This window comes from Monopterus albus, unplaced genomic scaffold (assembly GCF_001952655.1).
Source record: "Monopterus albus unplaced genomic scaffold, M_albus_1.0 scaffold178.1, whole genome shotgun sequence".
Classification (NCBI taxonomy): Eukaryota; Metazoa; Chordata; class Actinopteri; order Synbranchiformes; family Synbranchidae; genus Monopterus; species Monopterus albus.
This window is the reverse complement of record NW_018128058.1, coordinates 816,107-832,524: the sequence shown is the minus strand read 5'-3', so window position 1 is coordinate 832,524 and position 16,418 is coordinate 816,107. Positions and strand designations below refer to the sequence as shown.

General features: G+C 43.8%; 1 protein-coding gene across 1 annotated transcript in view; it reads right to left on the bottom strand.

Annotated features, from left to right (window-relative positions):
* Nucleotides 1–16,418, bottom strand: part of kmt2e (lysine (K)-specific methyltransferase 2E) — a 34,798-nt gene that overhangs the window by 10,784 nt on the left and 7,596 nt on the right. The window contains exons 2-13 of the mRNA XM_020616797.1: nt 11,319–11,503; nt 7,033–7,144; nt 6,070–6,299; nt 5,685–5,824; nt 4,952–5,133; nt 4,818–4,856; nt 4,522–4,722; nt 4,259–4,389; nt 3,918–4,035; nt 3,729–3,838; nt 3,352–3,604; nt 2,284–2,382 (exon numbers count right to left, since the gene is read on the bottom strand). Of these exons, the coding sequence (XP_020472453.1) occupies nt 2,284–2,382; nt 3,352–3,604; nt 3,729–3,838; nt 3,918–4,035; nt 4,259–4,389; nt 4,522–4,722; nt 4,818–4,856; nt 4,952–5,133; nt 5,685–5,824; nt 6,070–6,299; nt 7,033–7,144; nt 11,319–11,389 (1,686 nt within the window). The 5' untranslated portion in view covers nt 11,390–11,503. The remainder of the gene's footprint in view (nt 1–2,283; nt 2,383–3,351; nt 3,605–3,728; nt 3,839–3,917; nt 4,036–4,258; nt 4,390–4,521; nt 4,723–4,817; nt 4,857–4,951; nt 5,134–5,684; nt 5,825–6,069; nt 6,300–7,032; nt 7,145–11,318; nt 11,504–16,418) is intronic.

Below are 16,418 nucleotides of genomic sequence, written 5' to 3'. Positions count from 1 at the left end.
TATTTGAATCTTTGTTAAAATGGTTGAAAATGAGAAATACTGTACATTGGTCTCTATGAAGAGAAAGAGTCAGGGGCTGTAGTGGTGATATCACACCTAGAGAGGTGAGGCTGTTGAATTCTCTCTAACTTGTCCTCACGACCAGTTTTCACTCCTTTTACATAAGTTTTTCACTGACTTGTAGACACATCTGTGCTCTTCCTGACAGTAGAACTGTGGAAGCAAATGGATTCACAGAAGAAGCACAGTGAGCTGCAGAGTGACACGAGTGCCAACCAACTGCCACATTGACTCCTATGTAAACAGTATTAGGCAGGTGGTCATAATGTTATGCCTGATTGGGGTATATTTGTGCTACAAATTTCCCCACACTCCTTATATGGAAAACATGGCTACCTTCACCAGAAACCTTCAGTCAGAGCACCCCTTTGAAAATAGATTTGTATCTTGAAACATACTGAGACAACGCACTTGTGTCTGCACTGGTGAGGCTAAAGTTTGGGGTCTGTAAAGACGGGACAGTTAGTGTCCTTAGAAGTCAGTCACCACTAGGAGATTTGAAGATAGGAGATGCTGGACGACAGGTGGGTTGGCTACACATGGGTCAAGTTTACCTCTTTGTGTTTCAATTCCTTCCAGCTGGAAGCTGCCCCGACAGGCAGATGAGACTGTTCCGCTAAGTTGGCCTGAATGTTCAATAAAGAGAGAGCCCTGTTTAGAAGAGACGTGCTGCCCCTAAACAAGGCTCCACAAACACTAGACAGATCTTGTCTAGTGAATCTCTGACAACCTTGAGAGAAATGTGGTAAAATTGTCAGCAATCCAACACGATCCTAAATAGCACAGTGAAGCATTCACGCCCTTACAGAAACCAAGCAGATGCACGTTTGCGGAACAACAATTGTCAAAGTACGACCTGTAGTAAACGTAATTAAACACTGTTGCAGTCTAAAAGCACCTTAAAAATCAGGAGACAGATACATTATCAAATTTATTCTATTCTATATTCTCAATTACTCTGAGGCATTTCCAGTTCACACCTGCCCATCTGCTTTGAGTGTTTCCATCAATACGATAATCCCTCTAATTTTATAAGACAATACAACCTTCTTAACTAGTCACCCACCAACAACACAGATTTGAAACAATACCAAGCAAAAAATACCATTAGTAATCCATAATTTCGCCTACACATTCAAACATTCAGTAAGGTGGGCATTACACAAACAGCCAGGAAAACTTTCCAACCAATAGAGGCTTTAGTTTGGGTAGGCAAGATATTATGCTAATATGCACTGATGTTATGTCCTCTGTACTTTGTTGCAGCATGGATTTACAACACCCACATGCATCCACTATGCTGGTGATCGTCAGTGTGTGAATGTACACATCCTTGCTACAGTAGCAGAACTTTCTCTCCTGGGCCACATTCCAGAGAAGGCAGCCTATTGGATCTTCCCAAGTCAATACGGCCCTGGCAACAAGGCTCTACTTTCTGCAGCCCCTCCTCTCACCTATCTATCGCTCTCTAGCCGATTAGCAGAACTATATGCTGGCCAAAGATGAGTCAGCACTTTACACCTTGGGCTCACCATGTGAAACAAAGCTGACTGCTGAGTAATTGTGTGTGTGTGTGTGTGTGTGTGTGTCTCAACGTGTACCATGCACGCATCTGTTTATGCATTTGATCTCATCTCTCACAGACATTAGGCTGTCTGGCAGAGGAACAGGAAAGTGGCTGAACCATTAAAAGGCCATTGTTAACTCGTGGCTACAGTGAAGGTGAGAGGAGTGCTGTACTCCTATTGCACACTGGGGGGTAGTTTCAGGAGGCATGACGACAATATATTGGGTTTGCTCTTGCTGAGAGCAGATGGGGTTGTGAACAAGCATGTGGCACTAGAGGCCTAATCATTTTCTCATATGGTGAAGAAAAAAGGCAAACGAGTGAGAAAAATAAATGTCACTGCAAAATGACACACAAGCACAAAGGCTAAGTAGAGAGTGAAGAAGAGGGACGTCAGAGCTGAAGAAGGGACTGAGCAAAATAGCAACAGCGGCATTGACAAGGTTGGGAGTGCTAGCAGTAGCTGAGTGATGAAAAGAAGGGCACTTTATGGAAGACAAAGGACAGCTCCTCCTATCCAAGCCATAGCCCCCTTAGCAGAGAAACTGCTAGTCCACACCCAGAGCAACAGGGCAGAGTTTGAGTTTTATTCTCCATCTTTCTGCTGGGTGGCTGCATGGCAAAAAAAGCTGTAGCCCCTAGCTTGGCACACTTACCATCTTCCTCCTCCTCTCTGCAATCTGCTCCTCTGACTCCATCTCTACTTCATTGCTAACGGAGGTTTTGTCTTCTAGATCCTCATATAACTCAGGATCCTGTAAGAGGAGGGGAGAGCGGGGTATGGCGCTTTATCATGGCTGATCATTCAGTCTGGCTACAGACTAGAGGGGAGAAGGTAAGAGTGGAGGAGAGGGGAAGTGAAGGAGAGAGGGAGGGGCAGGGGGGAGTATTCTGAAAATGTACAGGGGGAGTAACCCTATTTTATCTTGAGGGGTCAGCCTGTGCACAACATACAACTGCTCCAAACCTGTCTTTGGTCACACACAGTGACCTGTGTAGAAATGATGGTATAAAACAGACCTCTGTCACAAAATGAACATTGTAGCAGCTAATGCTGAGCCCTGCCTTGAGTCTAAGCATATGGATGTAACAGTGAAGCCTTTTTGTGTTTATGCTCCTTTGCTGGGACATCTCTTGTGTTACAGCTGTGACAATTCTAAACCACTCTTACTTCATACAACTTAAGCTATGTGACACACAAGACTGATTTCTAAATGGTCAAGACCACCACCAAGATTTCAAATGCCCTTTAACAGAAACAATATTTCTCTGAATTCAAACTTCTGAATGAACCCCATTTATAATTATTTGGCTTGGTTGTGCCAAGTTAAAATTGCCATTCTGGAATAGATGACAGAAGAGACCTAAATATTTAGTTAATACATGCAAGAGAGACACCGTTGTCCAATTGTGTTGAACATCAACCTCTGCACAAAAGAGTAACGCAGTTTAATATCTCTGCCAGGCAAGTGGCACAAAACAGTGTCTTGTGCAGTGGAATTTGAGCTGTGTCATCAAAATTTTAGTTGGGAGGAAAAACAGGAACTAAAGAGGATGTATAATAACAAAGATTAACTAACAATGGAAACACATGCACAGAGCATTTCACAAAGATCAAACGAAACTGTATGAATGGACCACAAGTGCAAATGTATATTAAAAAGTAATAAAGAAGGGTGGCAGTGGGTGCAACAAGGGTGAATTTCACAAAAGTGTGGTCTTGCCTGGTTGTTTGAGATGGAGAGACGAAGAGGAGAAAGTTTTCTCTGTTTGCCGTCACCTACACTCTTGCCCTTCCCCTCACCATCCAAACCCATGTTCTGGTTCTGGCCCTGGTCATCCCGGGCTGCCTCCTTGTCCTTACGACTCCCTCTGCGCCTGCCTCCAGGGCCCAGGTTCTCTGTGGGCTCTTGGTTGTGCTTGAGCACTGGGCACTCCTGGTTCCCTTTCACACAAGCACAGTCCACCTTGTATTTACTATAAGTATTAAGAGAAGAGAAAGAAACAAAAGAGGAAGAAAAAGCAATGTTACATCTGAAGCTGAAATCATCTTTCCTTGTTACGGTGGTTCTGCATGCCAAGCTGATGCCTTATAACTCACCAGCTGCCATAGTCAAAATCAAAGCCTATGGTGATCTCTGTGCCCTTGGTGATCGGCCTCAGTGAGTAAATGTATAAATGCAGCATGCCATCTTCAATGACGTGCCGCACCTAAGGGAAGTTCAGCAAACATTAGTAAAAACAAATAGTTTTTAACTATGCATTAAAACTATTTTGGAATATTACTTACTTCAGAATTGGGGGTGCAGGAGCGACGGATGAAGCGTGCTTCATTGCCAAAGCTGCGAGCATCCACACACATCTCCAGTCCGTCAAATTTAGAATAAAATAACACAAAAGGGTATGGCCTAAAAAGGGAAGCAAGAGAGGTCAATTCGTAAGTGATAACAATAGATAAAAATACACCACAATATAGTGAACTACACTGCATTGCTGCCTATCACAGATGATCACAGGCCTCTTCATAGGTTAACGTGTTCAACCTACATAAAAAAAAAAAAAAAAACACATCCCTATTTGATTCAACAAATCCTAGGAGAAATCCTTTTGACTAGCAACTAGCATCCTGACCTTTTGAAGAAGTATCCGTTGGCCTCAAACTGCTGTCGAAGCATGAACTTTCCCCTGTACTCAATGATGAGGGAGTCTGGGGCCAAGTCTCGCACCGCCTTGAGGATCTTCTTGTTTTTTTGAACTTGACTCTGCAAGGGAAACAGAGCCAGGTACCACAAACGTATTAGGCAAGGCATGTGTGCATGTGCCAAAGACAGCTTTAATGATGATTGTAGCAAATTATCATATTTTTATGACTACAGTACAAATGTATGAAGTACCTCCACAGGTGGCTTAAAAGAGGCTGGGTGTGTGTTATATGCCAGGCTCTTGCCATCGCCTTGCTCTTTAACACGCAATAGGACCTGGACGTCCTCGCTGTACTGATTGCTGTTGGCCTCCTCATAACGCTCCATCCACGTCTTTATCTTGTTCTCCCACAGAGACGGGTGCTCCGTTGGCTCCTGCTCTGGAGCTGCACCCTGAGGGCAAACAGTACAGTTGTTATACAAGTACTGACAGAGGGCACCTACTCAAGTCTTTGGACAGTAGTTCTGTGTTGCTTCTGCAAGTTTACCTTTACTCTGGACGATTTTCTTGACCCCTCTCGGAAAGCCTGTCAGAATAAAGAAATTGAAACTTCAATGTTAATGGAAGTTCAAGTATATAATAATGTGCATAAACTTGTTTCATTATTAAGACAAAGCTGACCTTCTTAGCTCGGGCAGAAGATGCTGGAGGCTCCTTTTCACCACTCTTCTTACGTTTTTTATCAGCCTGCTTATTTGGAAGACGCCCAGTAGTCAGGGTAATTGTGGTAGGCATGTGTTGGAAGGTGGAGTAGAGCTCTAGCGGCACCTCATCTCCACTCTCTGTGGCACTGGTGTCCCCATCTGAACAAGCATATATTTGTGAGTAGGAGCGAGAACTGAAATGAGACAAGGCTATAAAAAAGCTACAGCTGCTGCAGGCAAAACGAGAGCTAGTCAAATTACAATAATGGAAGATAGGATACATTACAGAGCACAGATTAAAACGTGATAGTTTGCAACAGCCCTGTAACAGACCAGAACCTGTCCAGCGTGTACCCTTCATGATAAGTGGTATAGATAATGGATGGATGGTTAGTTTGCAACATGTCCAGCAGGTGTCAGTGTGTCCCAGGCTCAGGCTGGATGAAATCTGCACCCTGACACAGCTTACAACCAGCTCTGTTCACTAACAAGGTGGACTTTTACTGCAGCAGGGCACCCAGTGAAGGCAGAACAGAAATATCTATATAAAGCCTTCCACAGAAATCTCCTCAAAACACCTCATATTGTGCACTGGGGAATGCAGCTATCAAAATAACAATATGCCACTGTATCTGATCCAACTATTCACAGTTAAACAATGTTTTTATGAAGACTAGGGCCTGTATGTGCATCTATGACATCTTGCTTACCAGACAAACATTCTCGTTTCCTGGTCTGCAGCAGGATAGCCCTCTCTCTATCCAGGTGTCGAGGTTGGCAGCGTTCACACAGGTAGGTCTCAGGAATGTTCTGCCTGTCAATGCCCATGCAGTCGATATGCTGCCAGGCACTAAAAACACCATAAGGAAAGGCTTTTAATACATTTTCAAGTCACTGTTTGAAGTTTAAAAGTTAATAACAAACTTGTCTCAGGAGAAACAGATGTCTGAGTCACCAAGAAATTAAAATCAAGGAAAGATCTGGAAAACAATGAGGTCAAATAACAGAACCCACAGCACACAAAAGGATGAAAAAAAAGGCCTGAGTCAACACTAGTCGAGGCTTGTGACTACTTGTTTTGACCGGGCTCTTCACCTGCACTTGTCACAGCAGATCATGTAGCCATCATCATGGGTGAAGCCACATATGCAGCGGGTGATGTCAGCCCCGTAGCTGCCATCTTCAGAGGTGCTAAGTGTGGTGCCCCTGGATGCTTCGTCCTGGCCCCTTGGCACAAACACACCCCCCTCTCCTTGCCGGATCAACATGGAGGGGGGAGGGGAGGCCGGGGGTGTAGGTGGGGGCCGTGCCCCATAGTTATGGTCCTGATGGAAGGATGGAAAATTCAATGGTCATGTGGTGTAGGCAAATGTGTAGTGATAACTCACAAAGCAAAAGTCATTCAAATATGTAGCATGTTCCCATTTGTGAGGGTAAGGACTAGACATGCACCAACTGCAATTTTTGTACTTCTCCAAACGTAAACAGGTGCAACAGGTAATAAAAACAGAAACAGGTAATAGAAATAGACTGGTACATCAGTCCTACTGCACACACAGGTCATGTTTTAAGTGTGTGTAGTATGCATTTGCGGATTGGATACATATACTTGCATTTCATGTGTCTGCAGTAACTCCCTCACTGTGTACTATTTGTCAATATAGGACTTTTGACTATAGGACTGCAGCTAACAATATTATCATTGCTTTATCTGCTCATTTTTTGATTAAATGATTGGTCTATACAACATCAGAAAACAAAACACACACGCACAAAAAAAAAAAAAAATCACAATTAGCTAGAGCAAGAGCTGATCTTATCAATTATGATCTAAATGATTAACCAATTAACAAAACAGTTGCAGATTAATTTTAACTACACGTTAGAGCTCTAATTTCCTGTATTCACAAAGGTTTCAAGGAAGTCAGTCCCTAACAGTTCCATTTCAAACTAAAAGGGAGCTAGTCATGCTGCACTAAATGATTAACAGAGAGGCAGGGCTAAAGGTATGTAGGTTATTTGTAAGAGAGTAAGAGGAAGCCAGGCGTGTGTACTCACAGCGTAAGGTAGCCCAGTGTAACTGTGGGAATGGTGAGAACTGCTGCTGTAGATCTGGTGTGGGTAGCTGGACTTTTCCACCACCACAGGGCTGGCCTCTACTGATTCTGGTCTGTTGGGCAGCAACATAACCAAAGAACATAAATTTCTGTACACTAAAAAAGTTACTCAGAGTAACTCATGCATTGTTTCCCTCCAACAATGTGAGGAAGTGTGTGCATTAAGAAGGCTTAGCAGGGAAGTGGGGTAGCTACTGCTATTGACACAGAGGTACAGTATCTGCTTGTTAAGTGGTGACATAACATTCTGTTTCCAGGTCCAAATTTTGGTTTGTTCTCCTCCTCTCCATATCCCCCAGTGTTGTTTTGCCTATTGTTTCAATAGATCTGAATCAAAAATCACGGGTCAGCTGTCAGCTTTCCTTGTGATGGAAAGGAGAAAAAGAAATGGCTACAGTTGATTAGATAAGTCACAGTATTCTTAAATTAATACAAATAAAACTTCTAAAGGTGTGCCGTTTTGCTGCCTTGTATATGAAGTTAATGCAAACACTATACATTGACACATTTTACACTGATGAAAGTAACAGTAAAAGCTGGGAACTATTAAAAAAAAAGAGGTAGATATGCAATTCGATATATATATGTAGCCTTATATTTGAATTAATTTACTAGAACATAAAATAAAGTTTGGTTATTATGCCACCAGGTGGAACAACACTGACTGCTCTATTTGAATCTTAAGAATGTAGTCTGATTCCTTGCCAAAAAAAAAGATGACATTGTGTAGAGGGTGACAGGTTCCGCCATTTGGGTCCGGGGGAGTTTGGACCTGGAAGTGGAATATTACGTCACACTTAGCAAGCAGATAGTGGCCAGATTATAAACGCATGCTATAGCTATGAGAGTAACAATTAGAGGGTCAGGGGCAGCAGGCAGCCACCCCGCACCGAGAAACGCAGTGTCTGCAATCATATCAATTAGCTAGACTACCTAGGCTTGAGAGTCAGACAGTTAACAGAAATAAATGTCAAAAAAATGCATGTTTATCCCTGACCTATATCTACAAGGTGGGTAGTCATCAGAAACATGCCACCGCTTAGTCACACAAAACAACAAACACCCAATCATTTTTTTCAAGCCTATTCACACCAAACCAGTAAATCCACTTTCCCTGGGATCGCAGTGCAGTCGGAGAGCGAGCCTGTTTGGCCGTTTGAGATCAACCCATCTTTATTATGACATGATTAATCAATTCTTCTATTGCTAAAGGGGGGGACTCCAGATAAATGGGGAAGTGGATCTGGAAAGAGGGATATATGAGGAGACACTGAGAACTACAAGACAAGCAAGATGCATGCAAGACAGAGACAATTTAATTCATTTGACAGACATCACATGCCTTAATGATTCAATCATGGGAAAACATCTTCATTTTCAGAGTCCTGTCTAAAAAATATGTTCCAAGGTCAGAGATGTACAACAACCACAGAAACGTTTACGTGACAGCTGGGGAGCTTTTTCCTTCTCTGCTCTATCTCTAGACATCAAACAAAATAAATACACCCGATACCAACTAACTCCATCTGGGCTACTGTGAACAATACTCTACAAAAAGGCCAAAATTCATGAAGAAAAGCCCAGTAAGCATTATGGACAGCCCCTGAAGTATACCAAGTAAGGTGGTTACAAAATACTAAAGGACTATGGGGACTATGAACAGGCCAGCCAGCATTAAGTAGCGCTGTTCAGCTTTTCCCATACTATGACTCCATAACAGGCATATTTTGATTACCTTAATAACAAAAAAATAATTACAGTGACAAGAACCTGCCCTATTAGAAGCTACAGAAAAAGAACTACGTAGCTGGAGCAAGTATTAATGACATTAGTGAAATATGGAAAGAAAAAAGGCATTTCTATCTTTGTCCCTCTGTTTCCTTCCTCCCTCTTCTAAACTCACCTCCTTTTCAAGTGATTCCCAAGGTAAAGTTGTAGTAAGGTACCTGCGTGAGCCCTTCTTAACCCTTTTGCTCTTGTTGCACGCTGTAAGAGCACTGTGCAACACTTCCTGTGTGTATTGCCGCTCAACTATTCACTGTCAAAGTGAAAACGCAAGTGCATGCATGAGATCTGGAGGCGGGCCCAGGATAAGGTGTGTGTATTTGTGCATGTTTACACAACAGATTAACTGCCACACAGATAAATTTGTGTAAACATTTAAGTGTGTAGAATGAAGCTAACTTTAAAGACTGAGGGAAAATTTAAAAACCATACTTGAGTGTGTAGTAGGCTCACTAACTTGCACCCATTAATGTTTAACCAGACCAAAGTCTACATTTTATAATACAGAGACTAAGATCTGATTGAGGCATGTATCATTCAAAGTGTAAAGGGCACATTTTTATAGGTTCAAGCCAATTATTCAGAACTGGACCTTTCTCCTCAGTCTGACCTACCAGTAAATCAGTGAGAGACAGACGGAAAGGACACACAATTGCAGACAGAAGACAAACAAGTGACCCAGCCTGTTCAGTGGGAAGGAAGAAAGCGTGGTTGAATGTATGTGTGCAGAGCTGGAGCACACATAAGTGGAAGGGATGCAGAGAGATTCAGTAGTGATCATGCCTTCATGTCAGACATTAGCCACATCATTCATATGAAAAGATATGGTGGCAGCTAGGTGTGTACTATTTATAGCTCATAAATGTCAGATATTTAAACAAGGAACAGATGTCCTTTAAAATGCAAACACCTGCTGAGAGGGCTTAAGTGGCAGAGTGGATGAGCATGGAGAAGGGAGAGATCAACAGCAGGAGAGAAAAAGAGCAGCACTGAACAGCCAGAGGCAACGCCTTCACTCCAAAAGAGCTCCTACTCGCTGCCATGGCAACACTACATATTCTTTCAGCGTGTGCGCACATTAGGCTCTCCGTGTCACTGTGGACACATACTGCATTAGCCAACAGCTGGTCACACTGCTGCAGACTTCAGGGGGATGTGGAGAGGACATGATGCTGTTTCTGGTGAGTAGCCAGCCACACTGTTCCAGACTCGGCTGGTGCAATCACAATACTCCTCAGAACTGTGTGTATGTGCGTGTCCAGCTGCGCTCTGTCCCTGTGGTCTGGATGGGACCTGGAGGTGGAAGCCCCCTTCAAGCTTGTTATCTGCGTTTGAATAGATCTGTAGCTGGTGATTAGATGCAGAGCGCGGACAGACAAAGAGTGAATAAGAGTCCAGGCGAAGGGCTTACTCCTACTCCTGGTGGCAGCAGAGCTCCATGGAGAGGAGGAGGGGGGCAGGAGGACGCAGTGGGGCTGCTTAAGACACCATATCTATGTGAGGACCACCTGTCACTCAGGCCAGTGACCATGGCAACAGGCGCTGCGCAGTGCTGGGGGGGGGCAGATACCATGGCAACACAAGCTGTCACGGCAACAGCTCTGATGAAGGCAAGGGGGAGGGCTCTCACTCTTTTAAAGAGACAGGAGCCCCTCTATATGTTGATGACGTGTGTTATTCTTTAGTCATACAAGAACATCTTGTTTCATTTATTTGACCAGAAGAAGCCACGCACATGTCCTTGACAAGACTATGGGAAACACAGAGGAGGGGCAATAGGAAGCTTGTTGCCATGGCGCCATGCACCATTTCTGCTCCACTGATGGATTGCAGCATATATACACATGTGCAAACATCAAGCTACAGCATTATAAAAGTGTTATAAACACATACTGCACACGTAAAGCTACATTCTAGCCTTACAGGCAGTTTTACGTGTCAGTGTCACCATGATGAACAGTGGTTGAGTGCAAGTGTAATCAACGGCATGACGAAACTGTCCATTAGAGCAGACAATGGAGGGGCCCTGTTTCCATGGAATACAATCCCTTTCCCATTAACAGTAACACTGTAAATGTGAGAGAGAAGATCTATGAGGAAATAGAGTTAAAGCAAACTACAAGAAAAGTCAAAAGACGACACAGCTGCTTTAGTCATTACAGAGGGCATGTTGGGGCATACAGAGAGATGAGAGAGACAGGTGAAACCATATATCAAATGAGCGCTAAGTGCATCTACTGTATATAACAGTGAAGAAGAGTGAGTGATGAGAACAGAACCAGGGAAATTGTGAAAGGTTTCACAGAACAGTGATTACTGAGAATCAAGTCTTGGCAAAGCCAAAGGCTAAAGAATGCATACAAGAAAGAATGACAAGAGGAAATGAGAGGGAAGAAAATGTGTGAATGTGGAAGGCTCTGTGCGTTTTTCTGTGTTACTCACTCTGAGCCTGCAGCCATGTCCAGGTATGAGGTGTCTGCTGTGTCCACCCCTACTGGGATGACTATGCTCATGACGTTCTCTGCTGATCAGTTCTTGTCCTACTGAGTCCAGAGAATGGGAGTCCAAAACACTGAGGCATGCCAGCCACAGCAGTCATTGCAGACATCTAAGTGCATTCACAAGGCCTAAACATGTAGAAGGAGATAAGAGGAAAAAGCAGACAGACAAAAGAGAGGGGGAACAAAGAAAACCAGTTAGCACTGCATAGAAGCATCACTGCTAGCATAAATTCATGATCAGCTCAACTGTGTGTCATTTCTTTTATTCCATGAACAAAACACGTGTAAGTTGGCAGCATCTTTCAAATCATAGTGAAAACAGGGTATTTCCAGTACACATTATTGCCTGATTCATATCTTCAGACCAAGCACAGTGTTCGACAGGGATTTCCCCTGTGACAAAGGTGAGGTATTGACTGATGAAAAGTGAGAGGATCTGATATTGTAAGGTGAAGACCAAGTTGCAGCGAACCGCTGCACTAAAGCGACCTCTACGCAGTATCTGCCAGGAACACAGAGGGCTGCACTGTAAGAAAGCTCCCACAGAGGGGAGCAAGAGAACACAGAGCAGCCAGCCGCCATGAAAGGAGGCAGAAAATGCAACAACACAGAGAGGCCATTTTTCCCTCTTTGACTGAGGAGGGCTGCCCTAGTCTAAGCAATTACACACTCTCATCCTGGTAAAACACACACACACACACACACAATCTTCCTTTCACATTTCATTGACAAGAAAGCTTGTTTTTTTTTTTAATCACTGCTACTGTTAGCATCTCTAGCAATGCTCATGGAAAAAGCTACTGTAAGATAATGTCATTAATAATTGACTATGTTAGGCGTCAGGCAATGAATGCAGCGTCCTTTTGGTCCCTATAGGTAGGAGCTTGGTTGAAAATAAATAAATAAAACACTGGAAATAGTACTGATGGGGAAATGAATCCATGTACTTGTGTCTGATGTGAATCCAGACGGGAGCATATGTGTCAGTGTGGCTGTCACTGATACAGAGAGCTCCGTTGATAAGCGGGATTAGTGGGAGGGACAGATGCTGAGACAAAATAGGCTGGAGGTCACACCCCCGCCTGTTCATGCACACCCGGGCCAAACAAAGGCCCAGATCACAGCTCAGGGTGTAGCTGGGAGAAATGTTACCAAGCAGGGACATGTCATGTAACGAGTAGGGGTATATTTTACACACTTAGCAAGAAACAACTCACCATCACACCAAGACCTGTCTCTGCGTACCTATGAGGTATCAGTCCACTATGTCTTAAGCATATCCTCTGAAGCACTCACACACATGCATGTTTACATACACATATTGTATTTCATTACCAGGTTCGCTGTCAAACCTGACTGCGCTGTTTCTGTCAAAGAAACTCTCATAGGTCATTTAATTTAACAGCAGCAGGGTCACAACTGTGAGAGTAATCTCAGGTACTAATTCACTCAAATGTAGGCAGCAGAACTGGTATGAGGCTTACAAACATGACAGCTGTCAACTCCAGGCCTAATTAAAAGGAGGAAGAAGACCCTTGTGAGTCAGTGAAGGCTACTGATAGGGAAGCTTTTCAGATTCTCCCTTGACTGTGTGCAGTGACTGGGATGAACAGCATGGTCATATCACAGACAGGGGCATTTCATGATGGAAGCTGATGTAACCAGAATGCTGTGCTTTCAGAGAGAAAAGGCAGTTTGCCAAAAACACTGAACCCCCCTTTGTATTATCTGAGAGGCCCAGTATGTTTTTGCACTGGTAAGTAGCTTCCCCCCCAAAACAGCCCGTTTGTTCCCTCATCCAGTAGGTTTGTCTCCACTTCATCCAGGGAATCCTGCTGTCACTACTAAGGAATGCATATCGACCCCCCACCTGCTCACCCACACACAGACAGATAACCCCTCGCCCTGTCCTTTCAAGCATTCCTCTATATGAAGGCTCTCAAAGTAGTGTGCAAACGCTTGCACTGCACTGCAGCGACACAAAGTCAAGACTGGGAAATAAGAAAAACAAGTACAGTACAGCAACATTCCTGAATAAATCTGAGCTGTGCTGTGGCTACCTCTGTCTGCTCCTCCTACTTCCTCTAGAAGAGGGAAAAAAAGAAAAGAAAAGACACCATCCCTCTTCCTGTGCCCAGTCACCCCGTCCAGCCAGATTCCTCCCCCTCCTCTGTGTACTTCCTAAATAAACCTGGGACAGTAACGCAGAGCGGAGGGGAAGGGGAGTGTCGCAGACACAGTTCCTCGTTACAAACAGGCTGGGACAGACCATTTAAAGCCACCTTTGGCCAGATCCGCTGCTGTTATGGAAACGCATGAGAGGCGCAAGGGGTGGGGAAAATGGGGAACATGCACAGGGGAGGGTGAATAGAACAGGAACACAGACATTAAAAGACACGTAGCAAAAGTGGTAAAAGTGGTAACAGTAAAATGAACCACAGGATGGAGGTTGTTTAGGTTTTCGGCACATCAGTTCACCTTTCATGTACTCTCATGTCCATGCATTGGAGGAAGCTTTGGAAATCATTCATAGCCCCTCCATTTCAGAGGGCAGCAGGGTGGGGGAGGTGTATATGGGGTCTGTCGACACAGCCTAGTCCTGGGTGGACTCTGGGTGGCAGAGTGGAGCACATAGCGCAACCCATTCTCTGCTTTCTCCTGCTTCACTCCCTCAGCAAGGAGACACAGTCACGTCATTGTGAGGGGAATAACTATCCTTTAAAGACAGAACTGCATCGAAGTCAGTAAAGAAGAACCCACACCATCACGCTCAAGCCATGCCGCTACAGACGACAGCTTCCCTCTCTCCTCAGTTTATTACCACTGCTCTATGCGTAACAGTGTTTTCATTCTAGTTTTCACAGCCAAGTCTCGGCAGATTATGTTTTCAATAAGTAGGAGGAGCAAGAGAAAATGAGAGATTCCAACTGAAGCCCACAGCCTGCCTGCCAAGCTGATGTGACTTCACACCATCCTCATTGCTGGCTGCAATGACTCAGCTCATAAACAAATGGATAAAACAAACTACAGTCATATACACAGGAAGCATGACCCAGATGGAATGCAGGCTTGGCCCTATTTTCCACAGTGCCCACAGTGGGACATACTGAGTCTGCCACATCCTTCATAAAGCAGTTTGCCCGTGGCTGCCAGCGCTGCTCCTGCACTTGAGACTGAAGGTGAAGCCATACATCAATACAGCACGGGATATAGAAGTAAACATCCACACAAGATTTTTTGGGGCCACAGCAAGGGACTGTGACTTTTAAGTGGACTGCTCTTACAGTCTGAAGAAATGGTTTGCACTTGCAATAACAAACGATGAAGCAGCTGTGATGCTGCGGTGTTCATGTCCACAAATTAGCAACTAGTAAACAATAAAGATTGAGGATCTGCAGTGCAGAAGGCTGATAGAAAGACTGTAAGTCACAGCAAAATCTTGTACCAATCACTAAAGAGAGAATACATGGATGAAATTTTACCTGCATAGCCCCAAAATTAGGGGTCCCCCAAAAATGTTTCAGAAACAATGCCCGATTAAACCACTTATTTGCAGTTTCACATGAAATCAGCAACCAGTCATTAAACATACGCTCCACTTGCTGTAGCCACTACTCAATGCTTTTAAAGCATAAACATCATCTTAATGGACTGAAATAACCGTACAGTCCTATTCAGTTCAAAGGAAGACAGATTTCGCAAATGATGACATATTGTTACGATGCTTCACAGTCGCCTTCATGGGGTACCGTTTTTGAGACTCGTCTCTTGTAAGACAACTATAAAAATCTGCTGCAAGAGTGATCGCACATTCAGCAGTGTTGTTGATGACAGTAATGTCCTTGACAGCCACACTGAACTGAACATCGAATACAAAGAAAAATTATGTTAGAGGGTTAAATTTAATGTATGTATAGTGGTATACATGAAATTTCGATGCACCAACATGAATCAAAAAGCCCAAAACAGAATTTCAGACACCCACTGCAGGTCAACATTTTGGGGGACCTGTATATGTTGCCAAATCCATCTGAAATTTTGCACAAAGGTTCACAATCTGATGTGGACACAAAGCAAGATGTGCCTCGCTGTGTAACTAACCCTTTTTTAAAACCCTACTGTTGATGGACCACCCTAATATTGCATATTAATTTCACGCTGGGTACAGAACTGTTAGTGTGTAATAACAGACTTGGCACCTGCCAAACAAAATTATTTTGCTGCCTTAAAACCCTTTACGGAGTAGTGATGTTAGAAAATTATGTGATGTGATATGATGAAAGAAAAACAAAACCAAAAAACAAAGTATGAATATCAAAAATGTCCTTTGTGCTCATTTCAAACAACTGGGGAGTGAGTGAGTTAAAATCAGTAGGAACAGGATCTGGCAGCAAAGCTGGGGCAGCCCTCCTGTAGTCTGACTAATGTCTATTCAGGAGAACCCTGCAGGCACCGTCTTTCTATTTCTCTCGTGCTCTTATTCACTGAATATCATGGTCAGGCTACATATGGTCAAAGGTGAGTTCCTTTAAACATTTGCAAACTACATACATTACATACAGTGGCTTTACATTACATCAACCTAACCAATTCACTTCATGTCACATCTTCATCTGTGTGACTGTGATGGTTAAGGCTCATATAATATGCCACCTGAACTTGGACAGTTTAATATTCAGAGAGTGACAAGCAGGCACATATGCTGCAGGCAGCTAATTACAGCATTTGGAGAATGCAGTGGGCAGCTAATGAAAATGTGAGCTATGTATGTGCCCATGTGTGCGCAGAGAAAATGGGGGAGAGGCTGCTCAGCATCTATAGGGCAAAACACTAACAGCCACTCAGGTCCCATTACAGTAGTGTTTGATGATCAATTTCACGCCTGGACCGCAATGGCGTTACATCACCAACACTGATGGCCCATCTTGCCTTGTGCTACTACCCATGAATGCTACTCTAACACAGGCACAGCAACAGGAAGATTGTTAAGGCCTCAGCAGTCCCTATCCTAAAGCCACTTGTCAGGAAGGCAGGTTGCTAG